Source organism: Thalassophryne amazonica, chromosome 2 (assembly GCF_902500255.1).
Source record: "Thalassophryne amazonica chromosome 2, fThaAma1.1, whole genome shotgun sequence".
In the NCBI taxonomy this organism is placed as follows: Eukaryota; Metazoa; Chordata; class Actinopteri; order Batrachoidiformes; family Batrachoididae; genus Thalassophryne; species Thalassophryne amazonica.
The window spans coordinates 156,847,804-156,865,694 of record NC_047104.1 but is presented as its reverse complement, the minus strand read 5'-3'; the positions used below and the strand labels follow the sequence as shown (position 1 = coordinate 156,865,694).

Genomic DNA, 17,891 nt, shown 5'->3' with positions numbered 1-17,891 from the left:
TCATCATCAGTGGATGCAGAGAACGTCCAGGGTTTGATGCACGGTCTGTGAAAGAGGAGGGGGTGAGGTCTCACGCTCGTCAGCACACTTCCTGAGGTACGTTAGATTTTGTGACTAACATTTATACAGTCAGTAAATGTGGTGTCCCTCACACCTTTATTATATTGAGCTGTATGTTAGTCATGTATCGGCTTCCACTGCAGTGGAGTTTTGTGAACTGGATGTTCCATGCCTGCAGGTTGGGAAGCTGATTAGTAATCAAGCCAGGAAGTGTTTGCTGTTTATGTACACCTTTAAGTGTTCTCTCTGTGTGTAGAGTGTGGACTCACATAATGGTTCCTTCTTTCACAGACTCGGTTTGTTGCGGCCACCTGGGGGGTGTCGGCGGGGTCCTTGGGTCCGAACAGCTTCTGGCTCCAGACCGTTAGCGCTGCTGGGAGCGCACCACGCCAGACCGCACTTTCTTTTGTTATTTTTTGTATCACTGTTATGTATTAAATTCAGTTAGCCTTTGTACCGTGCTCTGCTTATTTCATACTGGGTCCTTCAAACGCTGGTCAGTTCTCCGAGCTGCGTCCGATACATAACACCTCTCCTGTGGAACCAGCTCCCAATTCGGATCAGGGAGACAGACACCCTCTCTACGTTTAAGATTAGGCTTAAAACTTTCCTTTTTGCTAAAGCTTATAGTTAGGGCTGGATCAGGTGACCCTGAACCATCCCTTAGTTATGCTGCTATAGACTTAGACTGCTGGGGGGTTCCCATGATGCACTGAGTCGGCGGGGTCCTTGGGTCCGAACAGCTTCTGGCTCCGGATCGTTAGTGCTGCTGGGAGCGCACCACGCCAGACCGCACTTTCTTTTGTTATTTTTTGTATCACTGTTATGTGTCGGACGCAGCTCGGAGAACCGACACATAACAGCAGTCTCTGGCCAAACATCACGGACCCAGCGGTAGCAGAGACGGTAACGCGCCGGGAAGGCGGCAGCAGACGTTCAGAAGTTATCCGGATCAGTTGCGGGTGCTCTCCGCCTGGATGGTGCGTGTTTGAGAACCCATTACTGAATACTGATTCGTGCTCTCTTGCAGCCGTGTTCCTGTGTGTGCCTTATCCGTGGGTCGTGGTGGAGTGTGAGTGGCGACGGCTTCGCGTCGCACTTCGACCGGATAAGAGGTTTGAACGGGAGCTGCAGGAGTGAGTCTGTAATGGGTGAACGCGCACGGCGGAGCTCTGTGGCACGGGTCGCGGTGCTTCCTGTGTTACAGTCGTAGCCCCGTTTCCCCGGGTAATGATAGCTACTGTGTCTGTTGTGTCAGCTCCGGTGTTATTTAGTTGAGCACATTTTGGTTGTGTGTTGCACACAGCTGCGCATGGAGATGCAGCTCGTTTGTTTTCTGTCACCAAAGGGGGTTTTTTCATTTTTAGCACTTTGGCTCCCTCTTTTGGTGACTTAGTCACATTACCGTTAAGCTCTTAAGTTAGAACAGGTGTGTTCGATTTGTTTGAGCTTAACGGTATACGTCACTTATTTGTTTTGTGTTAGTTCATTTTGTGTGGGTGTTTTTTGAGTTGGTTTTTGTGTGGGATTTTATTTTTTGTTTTCACTATTTAGTGTCTGGGGTCGTGACCCTGCAGTTCTGCCAAAAAAAAAAAAAAAAAAAAAAAAAAAAAAAAAAAAAAAAAAAGGGACCCGAGCAACCTTATGTCAGTCTGTTAGTCTTTCTTTTTATTTTTTTTTTTCAGTTTCACCTCCCAGGGTTTGATGGGACGGTCCCCTGGGGGGTCATGGGGGGGGTATTTGGGTTGTTGTTTTTTCTTTCTTTTTTTGTTTTGTTTTTTGTTATGCCCTCTCTTCTCCTCTGACTCCAGCCGTGTGAGCCGTAGTGTCGGCGTTGCTGGAGTGGTGCAGTGTGGTTATGCTGGGCGTTTCCCAGGTAACCTCTGCACTCGGGAGGGGAGGGGGGGTTTGGGGTATTTTTTTTTGTTCCCTCTCTTCTCCTCTGGCTCCAGCCGTGTGAGCCGTAGTGTCGGCGTTGCTGGAGTGGTGCAGTGTGGTTATGCTGGGCGTTTCCCAGGTAACCTCTGCACCTTGGGGGGGGGGGGGTGTTTTCCCCCCAGTTTCCGCCCTCAGGGTTTGACTGTGGTGTCCTCTGGGGGGGAAAGGGCTGTGGGTCCATCTAGCCATAGACGGCCGGGGCTGGGTCCGTTGGTCGTGAGGGGAGGTGTCTCCTGGGGTTGACGAGTGGTCCTCTGGGAGGCGCTGGGAGTCCCCGTGGGTGACGTTGGATCCCAGAGGGACCTCGGCTGTGGTTATTACTCCTGGAGCTGGCGGAAAGTCCTCTGGGGGGTGTTGGTCCCTACATGTCGTTGGGGGGGGGGTGTTTTAGCGCTTTTATTTGTAAGCTTAAGTTTGGGGTTTTTCTTTTCTCCTCATCCCGGGGTTTGATAGGACGGTCCCCTGGGGAGGGGGGGGGGGTGGTTTGGTTGTTTGTGTTTGTCTTTTTTGTTTTATGACTGATGACCGCACATGGTTGGATAAAGGCTGACCGCACAGGTTTAAGAACTCCTGGCCACACCTGTGCTAAGTGACTGACTGAAACAAAGGCAAGGATGCAGCCAGAGGAGAGGACATCAACCATTCTGTTGGAAGACGAATGCAGATGCGGTTTCCAGCCATGGTCCCTGGAGGGGGGTGTTTCTCCTGGGTCAGGTTTGTGTGGTCGCCGGGAGGCTTCCCGTGAGGGTGGGGTACTGTTGTATGGCTGGGGGGCCTGGCTGCCTTTTTGTTTCTGTCTTTTGTTTTTCCTTCCAGGTGGCTTGCATTTGGGACTGAGTGGCTGTGTTGCTGAGGTTATCAGGACCTCACCCTGATCACCTGCGGCTCGTCAGGACTCACAGCTGAGGTGCATCTATATGGATTGGAACATGGTGGCATTTAAGACTGGAGTATACAGTGTGTATTTGCCAGAGACTCGACCTTGTGACCAGATGGGTGAGATCGTCGTCTCGGGAGCCATCTCATCATCAGTGGATGCAGAGAACGTCCAGGGTTTGATGCACGGTCTGTGAAAGAGGAGGGGGTGAGGTCTCACGCTCGTCAGCACACTTCCTGAGGTACGTTAGATTTTGTGACTAACATTTATACAGTCAGTAAATGTGGTGTCCCTCACACCTTTATTATATTGAGCTGTATGTTAGTCATGTATCGGCTTCCACTGCAGTGGAGTTTTGTGAACTGGATGTTCCATGCCTGCAGGTTGGGAAGCTGATTAGTAATCAAGCCAGGAAGTGTTTGCTGTTTATGTACACCTTTAAGTGTTCTCTCTGTGTGTAGAGTGTGGACTCACATAATGGTTCCTTCTTTCACAGACTCGGTTTGTTGCGGCCACCTGGGGGGTGTCGGCGGGGTCCTTGGGTCCGAACAGCTTCTGGCTCCAGACCGTTAGCGCTGCTGGGAGCGCACCACGCCAGACCGCACTTTCTTTTGTTATTTTTTGTATCACTGTTATGTATTAAATTCAGTTAGCCTTTGTACCGTGCTCTGCTTATTTCATACTGGGTCCTTCAAACGCTGGTCAGTTCTCCGAGCTGCGTCCGATACATAACACCTCTCCTGTGGAACCAGCTCCCAATTCGGATCAGGGAGACAGACACCCTCTCTACGTTTAAGATTAGGCTTAAAACTTTCCTTTTTGCTAAAGCTTATAGTTAGGGCTGGATCAGGTGACCCTGAACCATCCCTTAGTTATGCTGCTATAGACTTAGACTGCTGGGGGGTTCCCATGATGCACTGAGTGTTTCTTTCTCTTTTTGCTCTGTATGCACCACTCTGCATTTAATCATTAGTGATTGATCTCTGCTCCCCTCCACAGCATGTCTTTTTCCTGATTCTCTCCCTCAGCCCCAACCAGTCCCAGCAGAAGACTGCCCCTCCCTGAGCCTGGTTCTGCTGGAGGTTTCTTCCTGTTAAAAGGGAGTTTTTCCTTCCCACTGTCGTCAAGTGCTTGCTCACAGGGGGTCATTTTGACCGTTGGGGTTTTTCTGTAATTATTGTATGGCTTTTGCCTTACAATATAAAGCGCCTTGGGGCAACTGTTTGTTGTGATTTGGCGCTATATAAATAAAATTGATTTGATTTGATGTGCAGGCGCTTTCTCCTTGCTGTGATCTGTGTTTTATTGTTACCTTATGTCCAAGAAATAAAGTGAATAATGGAGGTGGATTTTGGAGTCATCAGCAAACATGTTATATGAATACACCACTGGTACAATATAAAAGGTATCTGGCGCACAGCTGATGGTACACTCAAATATAACGCAATGCTAAAATATCCTCAGCTGTATGAGCATAAAAATAGGAAACAGAAAGTGACATTTTGACCTCTTAAAATATGTTAAGGTTAGCAATCTTTGAACTTGTCCAAGGTCTGTGTCCCAAGAATGTTCCCTGTGAATTTGAAGACTGACAGTAATAGAACTTGACTTATGCTGAGCACAGACGGATGGAAGGACAGACGGACAGACAGACGGACACAAGGCCTTCGCAATACCCTATGGCCATATTTTGACCTCGGTTAACAATGACTCATTGTGGATGAACTCAATTCTATTATGAGGAGAATCTCCATCTAATAAATATATGTAGCTCCAACTCAAATAAAACACATGCATGCAAGATAATTTAATTAAATTTGGTTGGACTACATATATTTATTACATGGAACTCCAATCGCAGTGAGTCAGTTTTTACCTGAGGCCAAAATATGGTCATCGAGTATTGTGAAGGCTTTGTGTCCATCCGTCCGTCTGTCCATCCGTCTGTCTGTCTGTGCTCAGCATAAGTCCAGTCCTATTACTGCCACGGTCTTCAAATTCACAGGGAACATACACATGATGTCTTTATTTTCTGGTGGACTTTAAAACAATGTTTGAAACGCTGGTGTTTCAAAGGATTTCTAATGTTTCGAAGCACTGTTTTGAGTTAGCCATTGCTAAATGGCAGCACCAATTAAATTTTGGCACCAAGAACAGCCACACCTTCGATCTGTCCTTTAATTACAGCTTTTTAAACTGCCCATTCTGTTGTGTATTTCAGGTCATATAATGATGTCTTCCTTTTCAGGTAGAGCCTGAAACAACACTTTCCTTTTCATTTAGTTTATGTAGCACCAAATCACAACAAAGCGGCCTCAAGGCGCCTCACACAAGTCAGCTCTAACCCCACCAAGCTTGTAACATGACTGCTTCAGAGGTTTCACTATGTTTCCAAAAAGACACTACTATTACACTGTACCAAGGAAACGTTCTGGCACCATCCCCAACCACATGTTCCACCTATTCTTTAATTCCAGTTTTACCTTCCTGTTCTGTTGAATACTTTGTTCCATATTTGCCCACATACTGGGCATCACCAGCTTGTTTAACACGCTGATGTTTAGAGCAGCACAGACGTGTCTGTGGGATGTCAACAAAGACAAAACAAAGTTATTTTGGACATTGATCAGGTGCATCAAACTTCACTAGCAACAACCTTATTATCTGGCATTTAAGTCTTTGTTTTTTTACTAAATTGGTAAATCCTGTGACTTACAATCCACCACAACTTATATACAGAAAAATCAAATGGTCATTATTAATAATAATGAACATTTATATATGGCGTTTCAAGGAATCAAAGCACGAAACAAAATAAAGTCTAACAATCAAAAAGGTTTGACATACTCTGGTGCAACTTGTACTCCAGAAAATACGATAATCAGTTCATCCTCGTTATGTGCCCTTTTTAATGTGGTGAGTTACTACATGATATTATTTGTTGTTTTATATTTATTGCCTTGGCACCCTGACTGGGACGAGCTCGCTCACTACCAGCATGGGGAAAATCAAAATGCAGTAAGATTTTTTAAAACAGCAGCTTTAAACCTCACAGGTCAGTGGAGATGTGAACCCTGTGCACTTTGTCTTTATACAACTACATCTGTTGCTCAAGTTCACTACAAGAGAATAAATTCATTTTAAATCATCATGGTGTTTTTTTTTTTAAGGCACTGCTGCTTAAAGTGAGGGTTTTGGCCTGTTTTGGACCCTTCAGATTGGTTCTACCTCAAAGCACAGGTGCTGACTCAACACTAGAAATCAACTGCACAGTTATGTTTGACCCTGATCTTAAAGGTCACATCTGGATTTGACTCGATCCACATGGCTTCATTTCACTGTTTAGTGGACTCACTCTCCCAGAATCCAGCAGGATAAAGTGTTGCAGAAAGCCAGAGATCCTTTATCTTCTCAGTCTGCTCCCCTTCTGTGTGGGCATCTGCTAACTGTGTGTTTGCCATCTGATGAAAACTATCACTAAGTGGAGTATCTGATTGGTGCCGCAGGGTGCCGGTGTCATGGTGGATGGCTCACCGTGATCCAGGATGATAAGCTGGGCACTGGACTGGATGTTGCCCACATCATTTTCAGCAAGGCACTGATAAAAACCCTCGTCTGACTTGACCAGACCCAGAACCTGCAGGTTGTGCTGATTCTGAAGAACAGCCAGAAACAAAAGAACACACAAATGGGGAAAAAACTATACAAACACTTCAGGAGGCACAGAAGAAAAAGAAAATGAGCTTACGATTATTTTGAAGTAGTCACTGGGGATGACGGCGTCTCCGTTCTTGACCCATTTGACAGTTGGCGCCGGTGAGCCGATGACTTCACACTCAAACACAATATCCATGGACTCGTGGGCATAAATGTTGCTCGGGCGTTTGGCAAATCGGGGAGGAACTGTGGAGTCCAGACAAGAAAAACGGAGACAAAGATATCATCACAACACTGGGAACAAGAAGGGACGAAAAAACAAAAAACATTTCACATCAATCTCTGGCCTCTGCCAAGAAAAATAACGAAATACAATTAAAACACACCCGTGTCCGGTGCCACACCTCAGCTTCAAACACTAGACGACACAGAGTACTGCTGATCCAGGATCTGGGTTCATACAGCATCCAGAGGAGTAAAAGTTAACATGGGAGGAAGAAAAACACAACCCTTAGATGACCTTTGCTCCCTTTTTACTTCAACATGAGAGCTCCTTTCTGTAACCACTTGTCAGCCGCGAGAGCACCCGCGGATGTTTCCCCCCGTCCCGGTAATGACGGTCAGGAGTTATCTGATCTTGTGGGGTGATACAGCAACTCATCAATCTGTCCTGGAACAAGGTCAATGGGATGGCAGAGCCCACTGCGTCCTCGCCTTCCTCTTACAAACCAACGTGTGTGTGTGTGTGTGTGGTGTGCCATCTCTGATAAGCACCAAGCTCACTGACCACATTTTAAATGGCTTTTTTCTTCTTTTAAGCGTATGAAGCCTCCTGGCCTTTGTGATAGCTGGTTATTTGCATCCACTTTGAGTATTCACAAAGTAGCAGCGTGGGGACAAGGTTCTTTCCTAAATGTTGTTGGCAGAGTGAGAGAATGTGAGATCATGTTTTATCTGTGACGATGCAGTAGCTAATTTAATGTAATTAAAACATTTATCTTGAACCTTACTGCAGAAACACAAAAAAAAAGACGAGTAAATTGCAGCTGGTTTCAGTGTGGAAACGCTGCAATCCGATACAATTCTTTGTATAATGCAGACATTCATTTTCCAAGCTACATCTAAATAATACAAGTGGCACTGCTTACCTTCAAACACATGAGTATTTCATGAAAAACCAGCGACTTTCATCAGATTTTGGCTACTGTGCTGCAGCACTATGGCACTGCCTCTGCTCACCTTTTTGTTCACCACTGGGGGCAGCACCACATACAGCAGCACAAAGTGGAGCATAGAAGAAGCCCAGAAGAAGAACCCAGCGGTTGATTCAGATAAGACTCTATTTGCAATTCATATTCCCAGTGTCAAAACTCCACAAGCCACTATGAGGTTCCACAGGGGCCAGTGTTGGGCACCTCTTGTTCATCAGTTACCTCCTCCCTCTTGGCAACAGCTTCTAGCACTGAGGTCTCCAGTTCCATCTTATGATGATGATGATAAGAGATTAGAGCATGCCATAGGTATTAAAGGCACTGCGCTGCGGTGGTTTGAATCATATTTGTCTAATAGATTACAATTTGTTCATGTAAATGGGGAATCTTCTTCACAGACTAAAGTTAATTATGGAGTTCCACAAGGTTCTGTGCTAGGACCAATTTTATTCACTTTATACATGCTTCCCTTAGGCAGTACTATTAGACGGTATTGCTTAAATTTTCATTGTTACGCAGATGATACCCAGCTTTATCTATCCATGAAGCCAGAGGACACACACCAATTAGCTAAACTGCAGGATTGTCTTACAGACATAAAGACATGGATGACCTCTAATTTCCTGCTTTTAAACTCAGATAAAACTGAAGTTATTGTACTTGGCCCCACAAATCTTAGAAACATGGTGTCTAACTAGATCCTTACTCTGGATGGCATTACCCTGACCTCTAGTAATACTGTGAGAAATCTTGGAGTCATTTTTGATCAGGATATGTCATTCAAAGTGCATATTAAACAAATATGTAGGACTGCTTTTTTGCATTTACGCAATATCTCTAAAATCAGAAAGGTCTTGTCTCAGAGTGATGCTGAAAAACTAATTCATGCATTTATTTCCTCTAGGCTGGACTATTGTAATTCATTATTATCAGGTTGTCCTAAAAGTTCCCTAAAAAGCCTTCAGTTAATTCAAAATGCTGCAGCTAGAGTACTGACGGGGACTAGAAGGAGAGAGCATATCTCACCCATATTGGCCTCTCTTCATTGGCTTCCTGTTAATTCTAGAATAGAATTTAAAATTCTTCTTCTTACTTATAAGGTTTTGAATAATCAGGTCCCATCTTATCTTAGGGACCTCATAGTACCATATCACCCCAATAGAGCGCTTCGCTCTCAGACTGCAGGCTTACTTGTAGTTCCTAGGGTTTGTAAGAGCAGAATGGGAGGCAGAGCCTTCAGCTTTCAGGCTCCTCTCCTGTGGAACCAGCTCCCAATTCAGATCAGGGAGACAGACACCCTCTCTACTTTTAAGATTAGGCTTAAAACTTTCCTTTTTGCTAAAGCTTATAGTTAGGGCTGGATCAGGTGACCCTGAACCATCCCTTAGTTATGCTGCTATAGACGTAGACTGCTGGGGGGTTCCCATGATGCACTGTTTCTTTCTCTTTTTGCTCTGTATGCACCACTCTGCATTTAATCATTAGTGATCGATCTCTGCTCCCCTCCACAGCATGTCTTTTTCCTGGTTCTCTCCCTCAGCCCCAACCAGTCCCAGCAGAAGACTGCCCCTCCCTGAGCCTGGTTCTGCTGGAGGTTTCTTCCTGTTAAAAGGGAGTTTTTCCTTCCCACTGTAGCCAAGTGCTTGCTCACAGGGGGTCGTTTTGACCGTTGGGGTTTTACATAATTATTGTATGGCCTTGCCTTACAATATAAAGCACCTTGGGGCAACTGTTTGTTGTGATTTGGCGCTATATAAAAAAATTGATTGATTGATTGATTGATGATGATACACAGCCTCTATTAAACTACACTGACTCTCCTTCCAACTACCCTCACTGCCCGTGTCTACGATAAACAAATATGAACCACAAACATCTACCTAAAGACAACAGTGATACTTTGGTTTTGGACTTTTAGTGGAATCAAACATATATGACATCATGTTATGCAGATTTACAGTTTTGCATTTTTCTGACTGATTCATCAAAAGAATAATTTGGCTGAAGCCCCAATTCCTTTGGAATAAGCCAGGAGCTGAAGCCTATGGTATTCTGGGACATCGTTGCAGGAAGTGGGCGGGGCATCCCTCCACTGTGAGTTTTAATTCCTTTGGAATCGTGAAAACTGAGGAGGGGATAATCCAGTGTACAGATTTTACAGAACAAACAAAACAAAATCTGCCCCAGCTTGTCGGTACATGTGCTGAACCACCAGCTTCCTGTACACCCTGTGGTGTGTCAGAAGGCATTGTGGGAAATGACTCCCTGCCTCGCTGGTGTCATAATGAGCCAACAGGCTGCAGACGTTCACACAGGTGAGCTCGCTGATGAAAACCTGTTGTTGTGAAAACCTGCAGACTTCACGGCACAGGACTTTCATCCCAACATGAAGAAATCAAGTTCACAAAGAGGGTTCGGGAAAAGTTACACGCTTCTCTAAAACTAAATGAAAAGACAAACTTCAAAAGCAATGAGAGAAAATAAAACACTGACAGCTGCATTCATTTTTGTTCCTTTTGTCTTCGCCTTCCAAATGTCAGTTTTCCCAGCAAAGACTCGAGGACAAGAATATCGAAAGCTGCCTAATGAGAGTCTCTGTGGCTGTGGTGAATCGTGATGGGAACGAGGACGGTGCCGCCTGGAGACCGGATCCCCGTGTGGCTGTCAGGACAGCCGTCGCGTCTCGGTGTGTGTGTGTGTGTGTGTGTGTGTACCACTGCCCCCCCACACAGGGGGCACGTGAGCTGTGAATAATGTTTCTCAGCAACTGTGCGCGTGATGTGGAGGGCAGGCTGTGATGTGCCGGTGGCAGGGTGTAAAAACACAAAGTGTGTGTGAATCTGAATAATTTTGAATGTGTCTCTGACTGACTGTCTTTCCTCCTATTTGACAGGACTGAGCGGAGGCGAGACACAGACAGAGGCTGGACACAAATGCAGGCTCACAACAGGACGTATGCATAAAGGATGGTTTTATTCAGGCCTGGGTTCATTAACAGGAAGGCAGTCCGCGGAGCAAAAGTACCGGGCAGGGACAAGACAGAGGACATGGTCAAAAAACAAGCAGGGTCAGTACACAAGCGAACAGAGTTGTCAGGGCTGAGGCAAAAAGCAGGATCCGGTACATAGAGCTGAGTCAAAAAACACGGCTTGGCAAAACAGGACTGAAACAAAGTGCTGGTGAGTGAATGAATCAACAAACGAGCAGGGAGGAAGTGAACTGAAGCAGTTTAAATAAGAACAGGTGTTAATAAGATAATGAGGTGCATGTGGAGGAGGAAGGGCCTGGAAGGGGGCGTGGTCAGGTGACAACTAAGAGGCAAAAGAGATGCAGAAAGGCGGTGACAAAGGGGCAAGTAAATGACAGATGAATGGGGCGTGGCCAACAGTGATGACAAAGTGCAGGTGCGGGACATGAGAGTGCAGTGATCAGAAAGAGACTGTGATAACAATGAAACTGGACATGACAACTTAGAGACATGAGAGGAGTGCAGACAAAGACAAAGAGAGAATGACAGGCAGGTGCAAGTGAGCGGTGACGAGATTACAGACATGACAACTAAAGATCATACAAAGAAAAAATGAACAGGAATCTAAACTTGAACAGGGCTGAAAAGCAAACCAGAACGTGATAAACAGAATCATGGGAAATAACACATTGTGACAAAACCAAGTGGAACAGACAGACAAAACTATAAGAAAAACAAAACCTGGCATAACAGTACTACACAACAGAAATGAGAACAGCAAAAACAATAGGCAAACAATAACTAAATGATGAACCATGAAAACAGACTGATAGAACAAAACTAGAACGGAACTGGAACATGGCAGAAGAATAAAAGTAACAAAAAAAGTGACAAAGCAAAAATAGAACATAGAATAAACACATGATGAAAAAGGCAATTAATAAAACAAGGCTGGGGCAAAAGGAGCAGAACCAAATAAAGAGGGAAAATAAGGACTGAAGGCTGGAACTGGGTGGGGCATGACACTATTATGACTGCTGCTGCTGCTGCCTCCTACATCATTCTGTTTGCTTTCCTCCCCACCTGCAGTATGTGCACAGATGGATTTAATTTACATAATGCACCTGTGTGTGTATGTGGCTGCTTATGCATGTGCACGTGTTCGTCCGTGTTCGTGCTGTCTCAGTCTGTGTAAGCTGATTGCATGTGTACAGGTGTTGTTTTTTCCATCTTGAAGCATCTCTCTCTCAGCACCGATTCTTAGCTTTGGCCCTGCAGACTCTCATATTCTATCTCTCTCTCGAAGCTCCACCCACAACTAATGACCTCATTCAGGTGTGTTCAGCCAATCATGATCTGTCAGGCATCAGGCCCAGCTGATTCGGTGTGTGCCAAGTCAGGAACTGTGTGGATCCCCAGAACCAGACACAGGACCAGCTGTTTATGTGCTGTGACTGATGAGTGAAGGTGCAGCTTTATTTCTGTTGCACTTTCTCAATTCAGTTTCAGTTTATCTCCATGACACCAAATCACAACATCAGTCACCCCAAGGTGCTTCATGTGAATAAGGTCTCGAACCGTACCCACCCCCCGAGCAAGCACGTCGCTGACAGTCGTCAGGAAAAACTCCCTCAGGCATTTTTTGATTACAGGAAGAAACTTTGAGCAGACCAGACTCAGTGGGGTGACCATCTGCTTTGGCCACACTAACAATCACAAAATAACAAATAAAACCAAAGCACAACAAAGACCTGTTTACAGAAATGTTGCAGTTAAGAAGCCTGAAATGATACATCTTCAACAAAATATTTCATTCTGGTTTCATTCTGAGTGCCGTTGTGTCACTGTGAAGCTGTGGAACTGTTGATGCAGCAGACAGTAGACTGGTTTCCATTAGAAATTGGTGCAAAATTTAGGCCCTGTGTTCATGTAGCATTGTTTTTACTGCATGTCAGCCTTTTTTTCCCCCCTTTCTTTTTCTTTTTTAAGGCTCTGAATGAGAGTGGAGCACATGTAACTGCCGCAAATGCCTCCGTTAAAACAAAAAACAAAAAATGTAGCACCCAGCATCTTTTTATCAGAGTGGACCTTTGCCAGCTCAGAGTGCTTTTAAGTTGAAAATCCCTTAATTTATCACAAAGACACCATGACATCACTGCAGCGCCTTTTCAGGCAAACAAGAGGAAACACATATTTTTCTGCTGATTTGTCACTCAAAAATCTATCACAGGAGAGACAGTAATAAAAATATATTATGCAAAGCTAAAATGTCCTCGGCTGTATGAGCTTCATCTTCTTTATTACACTGGTTAACAAGCTTTTTCTTGCATGGAGTTTTTCAATGGATTTTGAGTAATTTGGGGCACTGAATCCAAATCTGGTATTACTTTTTTCCAATGACATCACATTTTTGAGATATAAAAACATATTTCTCATATCAACCATTGAAGCAAAAGCTGCAGCCTCACACATCTGTTCAGTGCCATAAACAATATTAGGGCTCTTGTTCATATTTCAGGAACATGGTTTAAAAATTGTGCTTTTGAAGCTGCTTTTGTCCAGGATTAGTGGCATCAAACTCATGAGTGAAAGAGCAGCTTTTGCATATTCCATCAATATGGAACATGCAGATAACAAAGAATGTGATGTGATAGAGGATATCTGAGCTCAGATTCAGTTTCAGCACCCCAAAATTACACTAAATCAGTTCTCAAAGTCCATGCAAGAGAAAAACAATTTATTTTTATTTATTTTTTTTTTTTTTTTGGTTGACCAGTGTAACTTGGAGTTGTTTAATTTGGTATTATGTGGTATATTTAATTTTTGGTATCCCAGTGCAATATAAATAATTGTACATTTATTGTTATTTAAATTATTAAGCTCCCATTGGTTAATTTACAATTTGTACTTGTTCAATCAAGCTGAGCCAGTCTGCTCTGTGTCAGTCTGATCCCCTCAGATCTCAGAAGCTAAGCAGTGCTGCATCTGGTTAATACTGGGATGGGAGACCTCTTCAGAACACCAGAGGCTCTGTGTGTGTATCTCCGGGTGAAACTGGAGTTGCGTCAGGAAGGGCATCCGGTGTAAAACTTGTGCCAAATACCAATGCAGATCTGGCTGTATTTGCTGTGGCGACCCCAAACAAACGGGTGCAGCCGAAATGACAAAACACACACGTTCATTCAAGCCCCTCTACTTTTTCAAGTGATATTTTCAAGGACCACAATGCAGTGTTTACGCTTTATTTAATTTATCCGTGTATCACTGATACATTCACCTCTGTATGTTTATATTGATGTTGCAAAATAAACTCAAATCAATCAATCATAAACAATATTTTATTTATGTTTAATGGCATCTGCAGGAGGGCGTGTGTGTGCACATACAAGCCTTTGACAAGCGCGGAAGTTAGCTTTGAGTTTGTGGAATTTAGCATGCACGCTGACATCCACAAAATCTTGTGTAAATCACTCCAGAGGTGTTATCAGGTTACAACAACAGAATTTTATGTTTTTAGAAGTATTTATTTGTCAGTAACTTTGACAAATTATATGAGAAAGAGGTTATTTTTACATACAAACCAAGCACAGTTAGCAGCTAGCTAGACCAGCCAGTGATGTCACTACACTGATGTCCGAGAGATGTCTTGTAAATGACTCCAGAGGTGTTATCAGGTCACAAAAAACTGTGTTTTCAGTTTTACAACCCCAATTCCAATAAAGTTGGGACGCTGTGTAAAATGTAAATAAAAACAGAATACAATGATTTGCAAATCCTCTTCAACCTATATTCAATTGAATACACCACAAAGACAAGATATTTAATGTTTTGGGAACTAAGGACACTAACTGTGAGTGTCATGATTGGGTATAAAAGGAGCATCCCCAAAAGGTTCAGCCGTTCACAAGCAAAGATGAGGCAACTCTGTTGTGATTTGGTGCTATATAAATGAAAATAGATAAATAAAATGGGGTGAGGATCACCACTTTGTGAACAACTGCATGAAAAAATAGTCCAACAGTTTAAGAACAATATTTCTCAATGTTCAATTGCAAGGAATTTAGGGATTCCATCATCTACAGTCCATAATACAATCATAAGATTCAGAGAATCTGGAGAACTTTCTACACGTAAGCAGCAAGGCTGAAAGCCAACACTGAATGCCTGTGACCTTCGATCCCTCAGGTGGCACTGCATTAAAAACCAACATCACTGTGTAAAGGATCTTACCGTGTGGGCTCAGGAACACTTCAGAAAACCATTGTCAGTTAACACAGTTTATATATATATATATGTATATATATAAAAATCTCAGTAGACCATAAGCTCGTGATTAGCCGTTTATTATCGCTGGAAATCCAAACAAACAAACAAACAAAAACACTATATGGTCATAAGGCCTAAAGCGACATTTTCAGAATGTTAACAAAGCACAATAATGCAAAGCATTTTTAGTAACTGAAGGTGTGAGACTGCTGGGTTTCATCTCACAATAACAATCATTCAAATCGTCATGGCGTCCGAAGGGTAAGTCCAATTAATATTGCAATTTTGTTGGTCCGTGACTCATGTGAGAGGTCGGTTTCAGCAGAGTTCCGGTGTCAGGAGCTCAGCACTCACAGGGTAAACACATCTTGTGAAGTACGGACAATAAGACAACATCGGGGCACAGCAGAAGTCCATCACAGGTGCTACACCTCCTCTGGATAACCCTCTCAGCGTGGGAGAGTGGATCATCATCATAATCGCCCGTGACCTCGCTAAATTAACGCCAATTACATCCTTGCTGTGCCATTGTTTACATGCGCTGTGAGACAGTGGAACTGTGCTGGCATCGTGGTGCATTCTGGGAAGTGCAGGGGGTCGCCAGGGCATTATGGGAAATGCTAAAACACAGAATATCCCTGAATAACGAACAAGATGACAAAGAAGAATCAAAAACATCCAAAAAATGAAGCAGAAACAAAGTGAAGGGAAGTTGTAAAGGAGAGAAAAGAGACAAAATGACGGTGATGTCAGTGCTTCCTTTGGGCTGCTTTTATCTCTCGAGTCTGCAGCTTTTCTGCAGCCTGACAGTGACTGTGGTGAAGTACTTCAGGACGACCACAGCAGGACCGTGTGTGTCTCACTGCCAGCGACACACTGAAATCCAGAGAGGACTCTGGGGCAAATTACTTTCCTGGCAGCAGAAGAGAAAAGTGAACACAGACACTTTATGTTGAAGGGAAGTCAAGTTTCTATCTGCTGCCGCGGCTGATACAAACGTCCAAATGTCAAAATAAACAGACTGCTGAAGTGAGCATATTTTCAGCAAGCTGGAATGAATCCCAAGCTGAAATACACCTCTTGAGATTATATTTAGATCAGACATCAATTAAATAACCGCAACCATCTATTATGGCTCAGCCCCGTGGAAGAGCAAAGATCCATATTCAAGACATTTAACCGACAAGAACAGTTATAGTCTCACTGCAAAGACCTGCTACTGCTTTCACATTCATTTTTATTTCAATTAAAAAAAAAAAAAAAAACGTTAATAGTATCAGCAGTATGTTCATGAAAGTTTCTCTCAGCTCAGCATAGCGGAGAAACTCTGACACCACTGCAGCACAGAGAATCAAGTTATCTGTCTGGCACCGCACTAATGGATCGGTTCTGTCTGAAGCCCGATTTCCAAAATAACACCAGCATCAGTCTGGGTATATCTAATCCATATATCACTAATTACTGCCCTAAGGTTTTCTTGTAGTGAGGCCTTACATTTAGGGGCGTAACAAAAATCAATCCTCAGATCGATTCTGGGGCATATGTGGAAATTTTTTTTTATCAAGTATCATTACAGTCTTAATGAAGCCTGATTCGAGACAGAATCTTTTCTTTGGTAAATTCATAATGGACCAGTTGTCAGTCTGGATAGTTGCCATTTAAGAAGGCTGAGTAGCATCAATCAACATTTATTTCTGTCTACAGTAGTCAGACGGTGTCCAAAGTGTTTTACAGTAAAATCAAAGATCAAGAATTCACAAAAATAAAACACACATACAATAGAGTTAAACAGCACAAAAAACAAAACATGTCACAGCGCCACCAGGTGTTAAAAGCCAGTTAAAATAAATGAGCTTTGGCTTAAAAGCGCTGGGTCAGAAACAGTGCGTAAATCAGGAGGTAACTTGTTCCACAGTCTGAGTTCAGCTACCACAAAAACACAATCACCCCAGAGTTTGTATTTTGACCTCGGAATATCTAAGTAAAGTTACCCAAAATGGCCTACTGTAAGTGAGGAGAGTTAAAATTTCAGACAGTTGGGAAGGTGCAAGGCCATTAATAGCTTTAAAAACGAACATTAAAATCTAAAAATCAATTCTAAAATGAACTGGAAGCGAGTGGAGTGAGTAAAGTACAGGAGTAATATGCTCACTTCTGGAAGTGTTCGTTAAAGCCCCTTTCACATTGGCGTATTCGTAGAGCTGCATATTGCAGCGCTGTGTTTCATTTAAATACGCCTGAAATGCACGCGTACTCAGCCTTTTTCAGTGTTCATTCATACTTGCAGCTGCGTGTGTTCGCTTTTTAATGTGTGCACAGTCTCGTGTACCATGCCGCTATTAAACCAGTTCAGCGCTATTTTCTGCCTCTGTGGAAGTGCGCTCTGTTCTCTACTGCAGGTGTGGTGCAGCTCAAAAACAAAGTCATTTAACATTATTATTATTTTATTTTATTTTATGTCTTGGTGGATCACTTTCATTGTGTCCAGATGCTGCTGAGTCTGGCTGTGGTAAATGCTGCCCTGAATGAAACGCTGTGACTTGTTAAACTTTTAAACCTCCGGTTGCTCCGATCAGGTCCGCTGATTTGATCAGACCTGATCGATCAGGTCGTCTGATGATCGTACCGACATGCAGCGAGTGTGCTTTTATTTTAACGTCACAGGTTTGATCAGACACAGAGAGACAGACAGACTGAGAGTGAGGGAGAGCGCGTGAGAGAGAGAGAGAGAGAGTGAGCGATCGACCTGCTGTTTCTGTTGTGTTTCTGGATTTCTGAGTTGAGGTTCGATTCCCTGTTCTGATCACACAGGTGCTGTGGGCTGTGTGATCATGTTCTCAGCTGATTCCTCTGGATTCACGCACTCAGTTTTTGGATGTGTACAGAAGCGCCATGTTGCACAGACTTGCATGCA

General features: G+C 43.7%; 1 protein-coding gene across 8 annotated transcripts in view; it reads right to left on the bottom strand.

Moving 5' to 3' along the window:
- Positions 1-17,891, bottom strand: part of neo1a (neogenin 1a) — a 189,956-nt gene that overhangs the window by 123,775 nt on the left and 48,290 nt on the right. For all 8 annotated transcript variants that reach the window (XM_034159883.1, XM_034159902.1, XM_034159925.1 and 5 more), the window contains exons 4-5: positions 6,624-6,778; positions 6,410-6,530 (exon numbers count right to left, since the gene is read on the bottom strand). In XM_034159883.1, the coding sequence (XP_034015774.1) occupies positions 6,410-6,530; positions 6,624-6,778 (276 nt within the window). The remainder of the gene's footprint in view (positions 1-6,409; positions 6,531-6,623; positions 6,779-17,891) is intronic.